The sequence below is a fragment of the Plecotus auritus genome, assembly GCF_963455305.1.
Source record: "Plecotus auritus genome assembly, chromosome: 6".
Classification (NCBI taxonomy): domain Eukaryota; kingdom Metazoa; phylum Chordata; class Mammalia; order Chiroptera; family Vespertilionidae; genus Plecotus; species Plecotus auritus.
The window spans coordinates 71,041,779-71,058,285 of record NC_137773.1 but is presented as its reverse complement, the minus strand read 5'-3'; the positions used below and the strand labels follow the sequence as shown (position 1 = coordinate 71,058,285).

The 16,507-nt window shown below is 34.7% G+C and overlaps 1 protein-coding gene across 2 annotated transcripts in view; it reads left to right on the top strand.

The window, feature by feature from the left end:
- The window catches only part of SPOCK3 (SPARC (osteonectin), cwcv and kazal like domains proteoglycan 3), a 349,276-nt gene extending 333,300 nt beyond the window's left edge, over positions 1-15,976 (top strand). The window contains exons 9-11 of one of the 2 annotated variants that reach the window (XM_080674967.1): positions 5,427-5,489; positions 11,470-11,607; positions 14,111-15,976. In XM_080674967.1, the coding sequence (XP_080531093.1) occupies positions 5,427-5,489; positions 11,470-11,607; positions 14,111-14,280 (371 nt within the window). In that variant the 3' untranslated portion in view covers positions 14,281-15,976. The remainder of the gene's footprint in view (positions 1-5,426; positions 5,490-11,469; positions 11,608-14,110) is intronic. The other variant, XM_080674968.1, reaches the window with a different exon arrangement.
- Positions 15,977-16,507: the final 531 nt, after the last annotated feature.

The window sequence follows — 16,507 nt, the reverse complement described above, 5'->3', positions numbered from 1 at the left end:
GTATAGTAGCTAAATTGTTTATAGTTTAAGCAACAGTTAAAAATTAGATTTGTTTTATGAAAAGATTCTAAATCATACATACAGACACACACTCAAACAAACACATTGTTGACTTTATTATTACATATGTGCTTCTAGGTGATAGAACATGCTATAAACTACATGCTAGTTTTAATGACTGTTATACATTGAATTCATTTAAAGAAAAAGTAAATCCAGGTAAACTGCCATAAAAAGACATGTGGTCTTTTGTTTTGATAACAAAACTTATTTTGGTTTTTCCTTGAATGTTATGATAGTATGTTTACATGTTTATAAATTAATATAAAATATTCTGAATACCTCTGAATATTTCTTCAGAAATAAATACTTGCATCTTGAAAAAATTCCTGGATTTTGCAATAATATTTTAGAACTGATTAAAAATATTCCCCCCAAAAAATTTTGCTTTGTATACTTTTCATTTACTAAGCACCTTTCTTCCAAAGTTTTAAAATCTTTATAGTCAAGTGAAGACATAATCTGAGATCATTTAATACATAGTAGAAATAATTTAATTAAAGGTTACCCAAGATGGTAAGAGGATTTATACAACTTCCCCAAACTAAGGAGAGTCTGGCTAATTATGTTCATCACTTTAATATGCTAGAAAATGTTACAAAAGCTCTGTCAGATTAATTGACTTATTTAGTTAGTCTATTAAGTAACTTCATAATAAAGAATAGCCATTAATTTAAAAAATATTCAAATGTTTTACCTTATAAAAGAATTTTTTCCTGTTTTTTCAATAAACAAGAAGTCCTTAAGTTTACTATAATAAATGTAATGTACAAAGTTAACTTTTAACTCTATAGTAAACTTAAGAATGTTCTTGTTTATTGAATAACAGAAAATTATTATATATTACATGTAGGAAGAAATAAATATATATGAAGAAAGAAAGAGAGCCCTGGCCGGTTTGGCTCAGTGGACAGAGCGTCGGGCTGCAGACTGAAGGGTCCCAGGTTCCATTCCCATCAAGGGCATGTACCTTGGTTGCAAGCACATCCCCAGTAGGGGGTGTGCAGGAGGCATCTGATCGATGTTTCTCTCTCATCGATGTTTCTAATGCTCTATCCCTCTCCCTTCCTCTCTGTAAAAAATGAATAAAATATATTTTTTTTAAAAAAGAAAGAGAACAGTGTATAATTGGGTATTACTAATCTAGATTTTAATTGTGTTTAAAAAAAACTTTCAAAAATATAAAATTAAGGCTTATCTCAAGTTCAATAAAAGAGGTTGAGAATTTGAATGTTCAAGCAAGTGAAACACTTGTAAGTTTCCAAGGGAAAATATGTTTTAACTTTAATTAAAATACAAATTTGTTTCTGTGACTAATTTTCTAAAATCATGACAATTAAGCACTACAAAATGGTTATGATTGTGATTTTAAATCTCTTTTTCTAAGTAATCATTAAAAAATGAGTAGGAGGAATATTTATTGGTAATTTTAGTTACCTTAGGAGTTAATAACTTTCATAAAAGTATATTCTAAGTCTCTACTCTGAAAAAGTAAATCAATTATTAGTTGCTATTTCATTTAATGTTCTATTGTATAAGATCCAGGAAAAAAATTAACTTTTATTCAGGTCCACCTAGTCTTTCATATACATAAAAATATTTACTACCCAAATAGCACCGTGAAAATATTGTTATTCCCGTTTTATGCCTAAGGCTTGAAGTTTATTGATCTTTAATAACTTCACATTACAGAATAAGGGCAGGAACTGGTATTTGAAACCAGAATCTTTGACTTTTGTCTCAGTAGTTTTAATTCTACATTCTGAGTTTGCAAGGTAATTGTGTACAAAATGCCATAGAGACATTACTGTGTGCAACTTCTTGGCAAATCCTATTTAGTACAAATAACATCAGCAAATGTTATTTCAATCAACAACATATCCAATGATTTTTCCTCGGGACTACAGTGAAATCAGATGACATATTTAGAGATTATTTATATAATTAATCTACAGGAAGAGATATAAAAATGTGACTCATGTGTGTTAATTTTGCAAAAGATGTTTTTCTATTTAATGAAAGATGTTAAATAGCGAGAACTTTATCCTCTGGTCATAAGAATATTTGAAATTTCTGATGAAATAAACCTAAATAAAGATTTTCAAGTATATCCATTGTGTGAGAAGCTACATGAGTAATACAATACAGACTTAAAAAAAGAGAATGAGGACAATGGCTAACTGAGAGGCACATTAGGGACCCACCTGCTGTACAGCTCCAGGCACTCTTCATAGCGCGGGAAGTGCATGCTCCCCTCGGAGCTGCGCAGTGCACAGCCTGGGCTGCGGGGTGCTGCCTACTGAGAGAGTCGCTCACAAGCCTCCATCATGTCTACTATATTTTCATTTCTGACTGTAGATTCTCTCTATATATTTACAGCTAATAAAGATACACTCCTCTGAAATGACTAGCTGTGATTATAGAAAAAAAAAACACATTTGTATATTAGAACAATTGTAAACATATCGATATTTCCTTACTGTTTGTTTTTACTCAGTAACATTTTATTTAGTTCCAAATTGTATGGGAAGATAAAACTGCATCGTTTTCATTATATTGAATATTTCAATATAGATCATGTGTGAATGGCCCCAATATAGAGGTTTGAGTTTTTAAACTGAGAATGCAAAACAATGAACAATGTTATTTTCAAAAACAATGTTTTGAAATTGAACTAATAAAAAAAGTATTCTATTTTTCTGGTATTTTTAAACTAAAATTTTGAGTGATTACTTGTAAATTCAATGATTAAAACATGTTTTATTAATGCATGATTCTCATAAAATTTTTAGCACATAAAATCAGAATTTCCCATAAAGTTATAACCCTGTTAGGTAGTAAACAGAGGGAGTAAATCTTGTGATATACATTTGTGCCTACACCCTAAGCTGACTATTCATAGTCTAATCATGTCTAAACCTTCATCCAATTAATTGGGTTACTATCCTTTATCCAGATCAGTTTTTTGCAAGTGAGTTTAAATAATAGATGAAATCTCAACTTAGCACTTCAGGAATACTTAAGGGCCAGACAGAGCTGCCTTTTAAATAATAGAAAAAATATTTCAAAATCAAATATTTTATGTAGTTATATCTGTCATGATTTCTTTTGAAATCTTACATGTTTCTCTTACACAGAGTTTGTAGGACTAATAATCAGGTTTATTTAGTGAGCTTACAAATTAAGTCAAACTCAGATATACCTGTATTTTTAGGCAATTCAGCAGTAAACATATATGAAATGTTACTTTTATTTTAAGTACCTGGTCATTAGCAATTAGAAGAATTACTTTAAATATATTGAAACTTCAGCTCTTTCCTCTTGGTTCTAAATGCATAGTTGGAGGGAAGTACATTTTAAGTTATCTATTCTCTAACCTCATACTATATAACTTGATTCCTATTTCTTGAATATTTAGTGTAAGAGCCCCACAGATTATTAAGAAAAACAAAGCAATCAACTGAACCGATTCAACATTAAATAGAACAATAGGTAATTAGTCAGGCTTTACAAACAAACTCCTTTTTTTTCACAGTTTAGATTCTCCAAAGAAAAACATTTTTGGCCTTACATACTAAGCTATAAATATATATATTAAACACTTTGTCTCATTTTCTTATTCTGCTTTACTTATGTGCAAATTTAATAACTATATGTTATGAGATCACTTGAATCACTTGAATTAATTATACCTACTATTTCCTAAACAGTTCTAGTATAGGAGGATAAGAACTAGTTTATTGTTTTGCTGTTTCAAAAGTTTATGGTACAATTTTTATATAGCAGATATTAAAAGGAGGGTTTTAGAATATGACTAGAAAATACACTGAACTGCTTTTAGCTAAGAATATGTATTATGTGTAAGGACATATAATTGTATATATAATATAAATCAAACTGTATTGTGTCTACTTAGAATTTTATACTCCTAAAAATATTCTCCTTTAAGTGATTGAGTTTGAATAAATAGCCAAATTGTTTTAATGTTTTTTTTCTTTTTTCAGAACACCTTTATTGAGATATTTCATATAACATGCAAATCACTCATTTAAACTGTACCTGTCAATGGCCTCTGGTATACTTACATTAAGTAATGTTCTTAAAGAATAGCCTATGAGAAATTATTCTATATCATATTCTTTCCAAATTGCATATACAGGGATTGGCAAAAGTAGGTTTATATTTGTTCATATGGAAAAAGACATTCAGGTTATGATTATTAAAAATAGTTTTATTAACTCAAAAGAATGTCACATTGGCACAGTGTACTTAGACACAATCTGGCAAGTGCTCCAATTGCCCGCCTTCATTATATGCCCATTATTTTTTATTATTATTGATTTCAGAGAGGAAGGGAAAGGGAGAGAGAGATAGAAACATCAATGGTGAGATAGAATCATTGATTGACTGCCTCCTGCACGCCCCAAACTGGAGATTAAGCCCGAAACCCAGGCATGTGCCCTGGCCAGGAATGGAACTGTGACCTACTGGTTCATAGGTTGACTCTCAACCACTGAGCCACAGTGGTTGGGCAATACATTCTTGTAGTCTACTTGCTATATATACTCGAGCACACTTTGGCACATAGTTCTTGCCTAGTTTTGCCAGTCCCTGTATAGTGAAGCATCTAGGTGAAATAAAAAGACCAAAGCCTGTCAACATTTTTCAGTATGAAATTTTATTAAGGTGTCTCTGATATAACTCGAAAAAAGGGTTAACTGTTTCATAGACCACTTTTTTATGCAAAGCTATGTGTCTATATCTTAGAAACTGTTTTAAGTGAGGGGAAAACATAAACTGATATTTGTTTGGGTGACAGTCCATCAGTTGGATTTACATTGATGCGTTGATGGAGATTAGCAGGGTAAGAGATCAACCAAAGGACTTGTATGGATGCATATGAGCACAACCAACAGACGCAAGACACTGTGGGCGGGGGGGATGAGGGCAAGTGCCGGGGGATAGGGGAGGCTGGGGGGAGGTCAGTGGGGGAAAAAAAGAGACATATGTACTACTATTTGTAATATCTTAAACAATAAAATTTTTAAAGAAGTAAATGTTAAGAATAATTTTTCATCATATAGTAAGTATTTTATACCATTCTGTTTTTTACATCCAATTCAGTCATTCTTAGGAATATCAAGATAACCTAATATGTATAATCAGGATAGTCTCTCTCTGTCTCTATCATTTTAGGTATAGATACTTACACACACTTGTCTATATGTATCTCCAAAAGTAAAATGACTAATATGTAATATGTGTTTTGCAAAGGCATGTAAAAAATAACTGAAGTTTGATAACAGAAATTATACTTTTTTTCATTAACTCTAAGCCTTGAAGTAACATTGTTAATGTCATTGCAGACCCTCCTTGCCAGACAGAGCTCAGCAATATTCAGAAGCGGCAAGGAATAAAGAAGCTCCTAGGTGAGTAATAGATTATTCTTCTGAAGACTTTATTACTTACATAAATAGCCCCAAGGAAACAGCAACATAAAATCAATATTAATTCAACAAAGATAGACTACACTAAATTTCAGTAACAAAATTTATGAAGTTTTTGAAGGCAATTAAACTTACTTTTATTGTCTTACCTATTGAAAGATATTATGTCTGTTTTATTACCCTAATATAATGTTCATTTTGAGAGTTATTAAGTAAAAAAGAAAGATTTGAACAAGGCTGAAGTTAAAGCATCAGCAGAAACTTCAATTCTAATTCTATGGCTAACAACTCAGGAATTAATGAGAGAGGAAGAAAGAGGGAGAGATAGAGAGAGGAAGAGAGCGAGAGAGGGGGAGAGAGAGAGAGATACCCTGAGTACCTCAAGAAAATATGAGCACACTTTTTAGTGTTTTCATTAGAACCTTTTACTAACTTTCAGTAAGTTAATGTATGTATTAGAATGTTCGATCAATAAATGATAGATAATTCCAAATTTTACCCACCCAAAGCTATCAGATTATTAAACTACTAGGGGCCCAGTGCACGAAATTCATGCACTTGGGGGGGGGTCCCCTCAGCCCAGCCTGCCCCCTCTCACATACTGGGAGCCCTCAGGGGATGTCCTACTGACGGCTTAGACCCACTCCCTGTGGGAGGCGTCTGGGCTGATCAGGGGAAGGCACCAGCCCCATCACCCTGCTGCTGCAGCCACTGCCAGTCACCGCAGCCACCAAGGTGTTTTCATCAACACGGACTCCAGTTCCTTTACCATGAGAAAATGACAACTTTCTTTAGGCATTTTCAAGATGTGTCTTTCATAGGATATGACATTTCTTTTTTTTTTTTTATCCTCACCTGAGGATATGTTTCCATTGATTTTTAGAGAATGTGGAAGAGAAAGGGAAAGACAGAGAGAAACATCAAAGTGAGAGGAACACTTTGATTGGTTGCCTCCTGCATGAGCCCTGACCTGGGCCCCAGCCAGGGAGGAGCCTGCAACCTAGGTACATGCCCTTGATCAGAATCTAACCCGGACCCTGTGCTTGGCAGACCTAGACATTATCCACTGAGCCAAACTGGCTAGGGCAGGATATGACATTTCTTAGCCCTCCAGCAGTGGACCTTCGTTTTTTTCTCCAGGAGTGTGGTGGAAAAACCCTAGATCACCTTTTTGTATTCATTTACCCAAGTTACTAAGAATATTACCAGTGGCATACAGGGAGCTTAGCCAATGAGCGGTCAGAAAAGGTGTTTCCTCTGTAGTTCACACCTATCTCCTCCAATCTCTGGCTCCACCTCTGCCAAGGTCTAAAACCTCCGGCCCTGGGCGGGGGACCCCCAGCTCCCTCCGATCTCCCAGCTCTGCCCCCGGCCAAGGCCGCAAACCTCTGGCCCAGGCTCAGGCCCTGGGCAGAGGACCCCCAGCTCCCTCTTATCACCTGGCTCCACCCCCGGCCAAGGCCACAAGCCTCTGGCCCAGGCTCGGGCCTTGGGCGGGGGACCCACAGCTTCCTCTGATTGCCTGGCTCCGCCCCCAGCCAAGGCCAGCAAGGGCAGGTGGAAAGCTTGGTTTCCTCCATTGCAGGGGAAACCCAATCCTCACTCCTGCTCTCTGTGGCCGCAGCCATCTTGGTTGGGTTTATTTGCATATTCGCTCCTGATTGGCTGGTGGGCATGGCTTGCGGCGTGGCTTGTGGTTGTAGTGGAGGTACGGTCAATTTGAATATTACTCTTTTATTAGATAGGATTATCTACATATATAAAGGCTAATATGCTAAGTGTCTCTCCGGGTAATGAATTTGCGTAGCAATGTCCAGCTTCTTCTCCCTAGCGACTAGCCTTCTTGGAGTGTCTTCAGCCCAGGAACACAGGTGGAAACATTTCACACTTTAACCAAATGTCTGTGAAGTGTTTTCCCGTGCCTCATCTCATTTGATCCTCACAGAAGTCCTGGAGTAGGTATATAGGAGACACGGTGGAATCCTATTTTCTTTTCATTAGTGGTAAAATGAAGATTTAGAAAGCTTAGAAACTTGACCCAACTGAAAAGATGTAAGACATGGTGGACCTTGAAAATGACTTCAGGTTTTCTCACTGCACAGAATATAGTCAAACACTGCTGCAGTTAAATATTTTACTCTTTGTTCTACCTGTGTGATCTACAATAATAATCTGCTTCCTGTTGATATTTATTGCTGTGTTGCTGACAATTACCTGAAAGAGAAGTTGGGGTGCTTCACTGAGCTGGAAAAAGTTTAGCTAAATCAGAAAGCAGGTCTAATTAAGCAAGCGTATTCTATCCTATCTAATAAAAGAGTAATATGCAAATTGACCATACCTCCGCTACACCCACAAGCCACGCCCACCAGTCAATCAGGAGAAAATATGCAAATTAGCCCAACCAAGATGGCTGCAGCCACAGAGAGCAGGAGGCTTGGGTTTCCCCCACAATGGAGGAAGCCAAGCTTTCTGCCTGCCCTGGCCTGCCTTGGCCTCCACTTAAGGCTACAAAGTTTCAATTATAGAAGATAAATAAATCCCAACAAAAATGGCAGTAGCCACAGAGCTGGAGAGAGCAGGAGGCTTGAGTTACCCCCGGCGATGGAAGAAGCCAAGTTTCTGCAGCCCTGGCCTGCCTTGGCCACAAAGTTTCAATTATAGAAGATAAATAAATCCCAACAAAAATGGTTGTGGCCATGGAGCGAGCAGGAGGCTTGGCTCTACTCAAGGCTACAAAGTTTCAATTGTAGAAGATAAATAAATCCCAGATACCAGGTCCTCTGCTTGGGTCCCCGGGGGGGCGTGGCCGGCCTGCAAACCACCACAGGCCTCTTGCCCAGGTCGCCCCACGCCCCAAGGGAACCCCCCCACCCTGATCCAGGACACCCTTCAGGGCAAACCAGCCAGCTCCCACCCATGCACCAGGCCTCTATCCTATCTAATCCTCTTATCTAATAAAAGAATGATAAGCAAATTGACTGTCACTCAAGCACACAAGATGGCTGCCCCCATGTGGTCAAAGATGACTGACCCCCATGTGGACACAAGATGGCTGCCACAAGATAGCCAGCAGGGGAGGGCAGTTGGAAGGGACCAGGCCTGCAAGGGAGGGCAGTTGTGGGTGATCAGGCCAGCAGGGGAGGGCAGTTGGGAGGACCAGGCCTGCAAGGGAGGGCAGTTAGGGGTGACCAGGCCTGCAGGGAAGGGTAGTTAGGTCCAAACAGGCTGTCAGGGGAGCAGTTAGGCATCAATCAGGCTGTCAGGGGAGTGGTTATGGGGTGATGAGGCTGGCAGGCAGAAGTGGTTAGGGGCAATCAGGAAGGCAGACAGGCGAGTAGTTGGGAGCCAGCAGTCCTGGATTGTGAGAGGGATGTCCAACTGTCCTAGTAGGATTGGGCCTAAACGGGCAGTTGGACATCCCTTGAGGGGTCCCAGATTGGATGGGTGCAGGCTGGGCTGAGGGACACACACCACCCCCATGCAAGAATTTCATGCACCAGGCCTCTACTATCTATAAAAAGCTAAGTTGACTCCCATATGAGCGATACATATAAAGCTCTCACTGGCACCAGTTGCACCTGTGTGTTTTGATCTGTCATTGTGGATCATGAATTTGGTTGACACTTCTATTATAGAGAAAGGGTGAATAGCAATATTAAAATATTTCTTCTAATTAATTTCCTTTCAATGTACACGAATCCATGCATCGGGCCACTAGTGTATAATAATTTTGTTTATACCTATAAACATCCAATTTTAAGTAAACTCTTTTTGGAGTAATTTTAGATTCACAAATTTCATAAAGACAATACATAGTTTTCATATATTCTTCAACCATCCTCACCTAATGTATCAAATCAAACCATCTTACCATGTATCAAATAAGCATTATATATTTGTCATATTTAAGAAATTAACATTGCTGTGATCCTATTAATTAAGCATTCATTGGATTTTAAGAGTTCTTCTATTGACGTCCTTTTTCTATTTTAGGATCCAGGATAGAACGCCACATATGCAATTTTTTTAATGTATATTAATGCCCTTGTTTATTTAGTGCCACACAATTCATTATGTATTTGAATCTGATTAATTTGTTTATATATGATATGCTTTTTTAATTATAATATCCTATGTTTACAAGAGAAAAAAATTCATCTTTCTTGAAAATTACTGGTTCAAAATTAAAAGTTTCATTTTCTTAATAAAGCATTTTAAGATGTGAAGCATTACTAATGAGAAAAGCTATGTGTCATGTTTCTTTAAAATGCACATGTATTATAGCTCACAAAAGGAAATAATACATTCATACGTTGTTTGGTTTGTTTCCAATAATCAAAGTTTACCCATGTACAATCGGAAAAGTCATTGAAATTCAACTAAACATTATTTTAGACTTGATCAAGGTTTACTAGTGACAAAAGTTTATTGAAATTCAGGCTCTTATTATTTGAAGTTAAAAAAAATGAAAACATATTTAGCTAACATTTGGGAGGATTCACTTTTATTCCCCTCGCATAATAAAAATTAAAGTCATTATTATAGAGTACTAAATGTCTTAAGTATATTCTTAATTTACATAGGATAATGGTACTTGCCTGGAAATTGGTAAATTGTTGTATAAGTGTAAGGTGCCATATGTTCCAATTTGTGAGTTCAGTCTTGCTTGATTTCTGAATTTCCAGCATAATTCTTTTTTTTTTTAAATATATTTTATTGATATTTCACAGAGAGGAAGGGAGAGGGATAGAGAGCTAGAAACATCGATGAGAGAGAAACATCGATCAGCTGCCTCCTGCACACCCCCCACTGGGGATGTGCCCGCAACCAAGGTACATGCCCTTGACCGGAATCGAACCCGAGACCTTTCAGTCCGCAGGCCGACGCTCTATCCACTGAGCCAAACCGGTTTCGGCACCAGCATAATTCTTAATAGTGCTCTCTTCCATTTTCAAAGTATATGTGCCTAAAGGTTAAGTTAAATGGTCACACTTGTTTTATCTCATAACTTTTTAATGTCAGATATGTCAAATAATGGCACTTCTTTCATGAGATAGAGTAAGAACGTTAGAATTTCTCCACACTTTTGCTGGCATTTACTCCACTGAAGTGGTTCTCAAGTTTTGGTGATACTCTGTCTATCTCACAGAAAAACTAGTAATTCAACTCCTTCAAATGAATTATAATTTTTAAGCAAAATTTATTGTTTATATATCAAACTCTTGAAACTTTTTAAAGGGAGAAAACTATGATCCCGTATGGTTGCAAGATTAAATTGTCTTGTGTTTTATCTATTTATTCAGTTGTTGTTCTTGTTGTTTTTTTTCACAAAATAACTCTAGTATGTCTGGTCACTGAAGGAAAAAAATTATTAGGAAAGAGAAGGAAATGTTCTGATCTTCCAAAGCTTACATTGTAATGTTGGAGTGTTTATTGAAGAATATGAATTCACTTCTAAGTTATTAAATTTATCATTAACAATGTGACAAATACCAGTACATTATTAGATATTATAGATATGAAAATGAATGTCTATTTTTCCTGCTAGACTGAGTTTAAGAATTTTTAAGAAAGCAATCAAAACCAATAAACCCCAAAATTTTCAATATAGAGGATATCACAGTATAGCATATATTGACACATACACACACACACACACACACACGCACACATTCCCACACACACATGAAATGAAAATAAAATGTTGGTAGTAATGAGACTGTGAAGGGTCTGGTATGCCATGCTAAGTGGTCTGCATGACTTAATATGCCTATTCAATTAACCAGATTTTAATTCTGTTTTATAACTGTCAAAACATTACCCTTTGCCCAGTAAATTTGCTTAACAAAAGAAATGAAGGCAATTCATTGTGACAATGGCCTGCTTCATAGATGGAGTGGAACCTCCATATGTGTATGTTTTGAGTGAATTAATGCATAATTGATCACTGTGTGTTTCATAGGACAGTACATACCCCTATGTGATGAAGATGGTTACTATAAGCCAACACAATGTCATGGAAGTGTTGGGCAGTGCTGGTGTGTTGACAGATATGGAAATGAAGTCATTGGATCCAGAACAAATGGTGTTGCAGGTTGTGGTAAGCAAATGGGTACTTACTTAGCAATATCTCAAGCACAGGATAAGTACGTAAGGATCTCATTCATTTGTTCAAGCATTTAATGAGGACATATTTTATGCAAAGACTATAGAACATTTGAGGGGGTAACAAAATATGCATTCCTAGCATATTAAAAATTATATAATTAATGAATGGAATTACCTCATTTAGATATTTAAGGAATAATTATTAAAAGGTGGGTTCCTTTTACCACTTCAAATACAGAAAGCATGTTAGCTACGTCCTGTTTCTGAGGTAAGTCAAACCTTTGTCATCCATTCTGTCCAAGTCAGCTATCCCTATTGTCTGCCACATGTACATATGGCACCCATTTTTCTGTAGACCATTGGAGAAGTTGACTTTGGGAGTACATAGTCTCACCAATGAGAGAAAAACTAATCTTTTTTAAAGGCCCATAAACTTTAGCTCTATCCATTTGTTTCCTTATGTTTGAATGACAAAAATATATTTTAATTGTTTGAAAGGTCATAATAATTAATATTTGAATTCTTTTTATAAGTATACATTTTTTTGTACCAACCTAAAAATACTACAATTAAGTTGAGAATCACATATATGCAGTTTAAAGTTTTAAATGTGACTTTTCTTTTGTTTCATAAAATGTTTTTTCCAGAACCACAAGTTTAAAATCAATATTTGTTTGTACTATGGAGAGTTTTCACTGCAAAAGCTGCTTAGCTACACACACACACACACACACACACACACACACACTAGTAATTAATGGATTGTGTTTTAAATAATACACAAGACCAAAAATGAAAAAATAGTTGGTCAACCTTGTATTTTAGAAAGTGTGTCATTATCTCCTTTATGTAGATTTTAAACTGATAGACTTCGATTGTTTGCTAGACTCGTGATTGTTTAGAAATATATAAATGGCAAACAGTATGAAAGTAATCTCATTTAATGTTTATATGCTTGTTCTGCATTTATTTATTCCATAAGATTTTAAACACCTTGATTTTAATTTTCTGGCCAATGATACTAGATTTATGTAGGATAAAGTAGTACTTAGTAGCTACCTAACATGCTTTTAACATGTATAGAACATGTCTTTGCAATATGTAGTTTAAACTCACTGCATTAATAGTTACTTCAATTATCAGTGATACCAGTGATGGGTAAACAATTTTAATTTATGTTGTAAATAAAAATTATATAGAGGTGAATTCAATAAGTGAACAGGGAAAATATTTTGGAAATGTGATCCTGAGTTTTCCTAGCATTTTGAAATTAAGAAGAAAATACATGAAGTAGAAGAAAAATAACAGTTTGTTCACATGATATATAAATTTCAGTGTGTCATACTATGAAATCAATAAAATATAAATATTGAATTACAACAATAGGATATATTATAATTAGTTACCAAAGAATTACAATACTAAAATATTAGAAAGAGTAGGAAATAAACACTAACATTAGAGGCATTAAAAAATAAATACATATTAAATAATATGTGTATTATTACCTCCATAAATAGTAATGTATATATATGGGGCGTCCCCAAAATGTATACACACACTTTGAATAATTGCAAAGGCAGTGTTTATTAAAATACATTCTCAAAATTCAGCTGCCAGATGTTAAAGTGTGTATTTCTAAATATTTTTAAAATAATAACTACGTTAGTTTTCTATTGCTGTTGTAACAAATTCCCACAGCTACAGGGCTTACACCACACAGATCCATTATCTTACGGTTCTGTATGTCAGAGGTCGTGCATGGGTGTCCTTGTGATGAACATCAAGGTGTCTTCAGGGCTGCATTCATTCTTGGAGGCTTTCGAGACGATCCTGTTTCTTGCTTCACATTCCTTAGGACAGTACATACCCCTATGTGATGAAGATGGTTACTACAAGCCAACACAATATCATGGGCCCTTTCCTCTGGTTTCAAAGCTAGCAACATTGCATCTCTGACCATTTTTCTATAATCAAATCTCCCTTGAACTCTATCTGGGAAAGGTTCTTTGATTTTAAAGACACTATTTATTATCTGGGCCCAACAGAATAATCTAGGATATTCTCCCCATTTTAAAATCCTCGGTTTAATCACATCTTCTAAGTCCCTTTACCATGTAAGGTCACATATTTGCAGGTTGCAGTGATTAGGAATTGAAGATTTGAGGGGGGCAATTACTTTGTTTATTGGAGTAGTAGAAGAAGTTATAATTCTTTGTCAGATTCAAAGTTTGACATGGACTCTATAAAACCTGGGCTGAGATCAATATTCCTGAACTGGAAATCTTACATATCAACCTCAGTAACAATTCTGTTTTTTGGTATATACATTTTAACAAATAATAGAAAATATATTTTTTTTCTTTTTTTGTTAAGTAAGTTAAAGAGCAAACTAAATTTTTCTTAATTTTCTCAATTTTCATCATAATTCTATATTCCTCAGAAATGATTTTACTACTCAAAAAAATAACATTCATGTTTACATTTTTCCTAAGCTATTGATTTTGAGATCTCTGGAGATTTTGCAAGTGGAGATTTCCATGAATGGAGTGATGAGGAGGATGATGAAGATGATATTATGAACGACGAAGATGAAATTGAAGATGACAATGAAGATGAAGGGGATGATGATGATGGTGGTGATGATCATGATGGGTACATTTGATGAGAGCTGAGATCAATCCATTAAACATTTCTATTATTTACAAGTGATAGCCTATTGAGAATTACCTTCTTGCCCCCAAATAAAATAATTCTAAAATTCACGTATATTTTGTATAATTATTTCAGATATTGCAGCTAAAGTCATAGAACTTTATGTTTAAATAAGAATCACTTACTTTGAGTTTTTATATGCCTTAGAGAAAAAGAAAACACATATAGAGCCTAGTCAGATGAAAGTTATGAAGAGCTATTGATATAAACAAACAAATGTTTATAAGAATAAACTATGTAAATCTTCCACAAACAAAACAACAACCATGTTTGAGGTCTTATGTGTTATGTTTCTGAGAGAGACTGTAAGTTAAACTTATAATAACTTGTTGGTGACCTGGGCCCCAGGATTTTTTGAAAGTATGCATGACCTTAATTGCAATTCCAAAGTAGCATTTGTCCCAAACCTGGAGATGAGTGAGGGGATACAACACAGGGTAAGAAAAATAAGGAGTTCTGCATTGTGTTTACATTAATAATGATGTTTATAATTATGGAGTTATTCTGGATATGATAGGGTATTTTATGAAAGGACAAGTATGGAAAACCATGGATTCTGAAAGTTAAAAACTTAGTTGTTCCTTCTAGTTTTTATTTTATTTGAATAGCAGTCTCATGTAGATATTTTTTTATTCTTAAACAGCATGATTTCTTTACATTTCTAGGTTTCTTGATCTTTCTAACCAGATACTTAGGGCAGAATTTAAAGGAAGAAGACAAAGGGAAAGATTTATTTAAATTATATTTTCACATATAGTTTGTGATATGCCCAATGTCAAATTTAAAAATCTTAGTTCTTATTTTATTTCCTATTATACATAAACATTTCATTTAATCTAAGAATTATACCATTTTTGTTACTAGTATTGAAAATTAGAGAACATATTGTATGGTGCCTTGCAAAATAGAAATAGAAAGGTTTTAGCATGCATACCAATATAGAATATTAGGCAATATATAAGCACACCTAATTAACAAAGTAATACCAATAAAGGTACTGCTGCTGGAATGAAGAAAATGGAATATGTTTCTTTCTTTTTTTTCTATTGTTACATAATTGCCATGTGGACTTGTTTATGATTATTGTGTAGAGTAGCATTTAAGATTTAACTGTAACAAAAATTGCTTTATTTGCTATATTTAAGTTAGCATGTTAATTAATTGTGTAGAACTTTCCACACACCATCACTTTTAAGTATATCAGACCTAAGGTTTTGTGCCCATAATAAAAATGAAAAACCTGTTGAATATTTCACAATGGTATTGTAATTTAAACAGTGGGTCAACTGGTTTCCCGATATACCATCCATTGAAAGTAAAATTGGTGGATTATTTCCATTTGATTAATACACACTAAAAATAAACTTTAATGTTGACTTTATGTAATATTTAAAGTATAATGCATTTTCTTTTTTACTGTTTATGTATAGTTTACAAAATAAAGAATCTTGTAACCAAATTAAACTGTTCCTTAATGATTTTCTGGGGTATAAATAGTAGCATGAAGTGTTCTTAATCTGTATTTTTTTAATGAATCTATTACAACGTAGCTAGAAATGGTTTTGAAAATTGTGAATTTTAAATCAAAGCTCTTGGCATCTTAAATATTGTTTTTCTACCCATGTTAAAGATGTTTTTTGTCTGTTTATTTGTTTTAATTTTTTCATTTGTCTTTGTGTTGCAATAGATCATTTTCTTTATTGAGGGTGATAATCTGAAATCCGTATTTGTGGTATTATATTTATCATATTTAACTAAATTTCTATAGCAACAGCATTTTGAAGAGTGATAGCATAAGTTTATTTAATCAATGTATAGGAATTATAAAATATAATATAGATTGATTGGAAAAAGACAAATAATCAAATTCTATGTGGAGATTTAGCAAATGAATTTAAAGTAACAAATATAGTGGGCTTGAAGTTAAGATATTTTTTTTAAAAAGAATCTTTCAGGCTCTCTAGAAAGCAACCAGTTCAACAGTAAGTATAAAATTGAAAATATTTACATTATTAAACTTTATATAAAGACTATATGTACAATTTATATTTATATACATATTAGAGGCCCAGTGCATGAAATTCATGCATGGGGGTGGTGTCCCTCAGCCAGCCTGCACCCTTTCCAATCTGGGACCCCTTGAGGGATGTCCAACCACCCGGTGAGGGTAGTTGGAC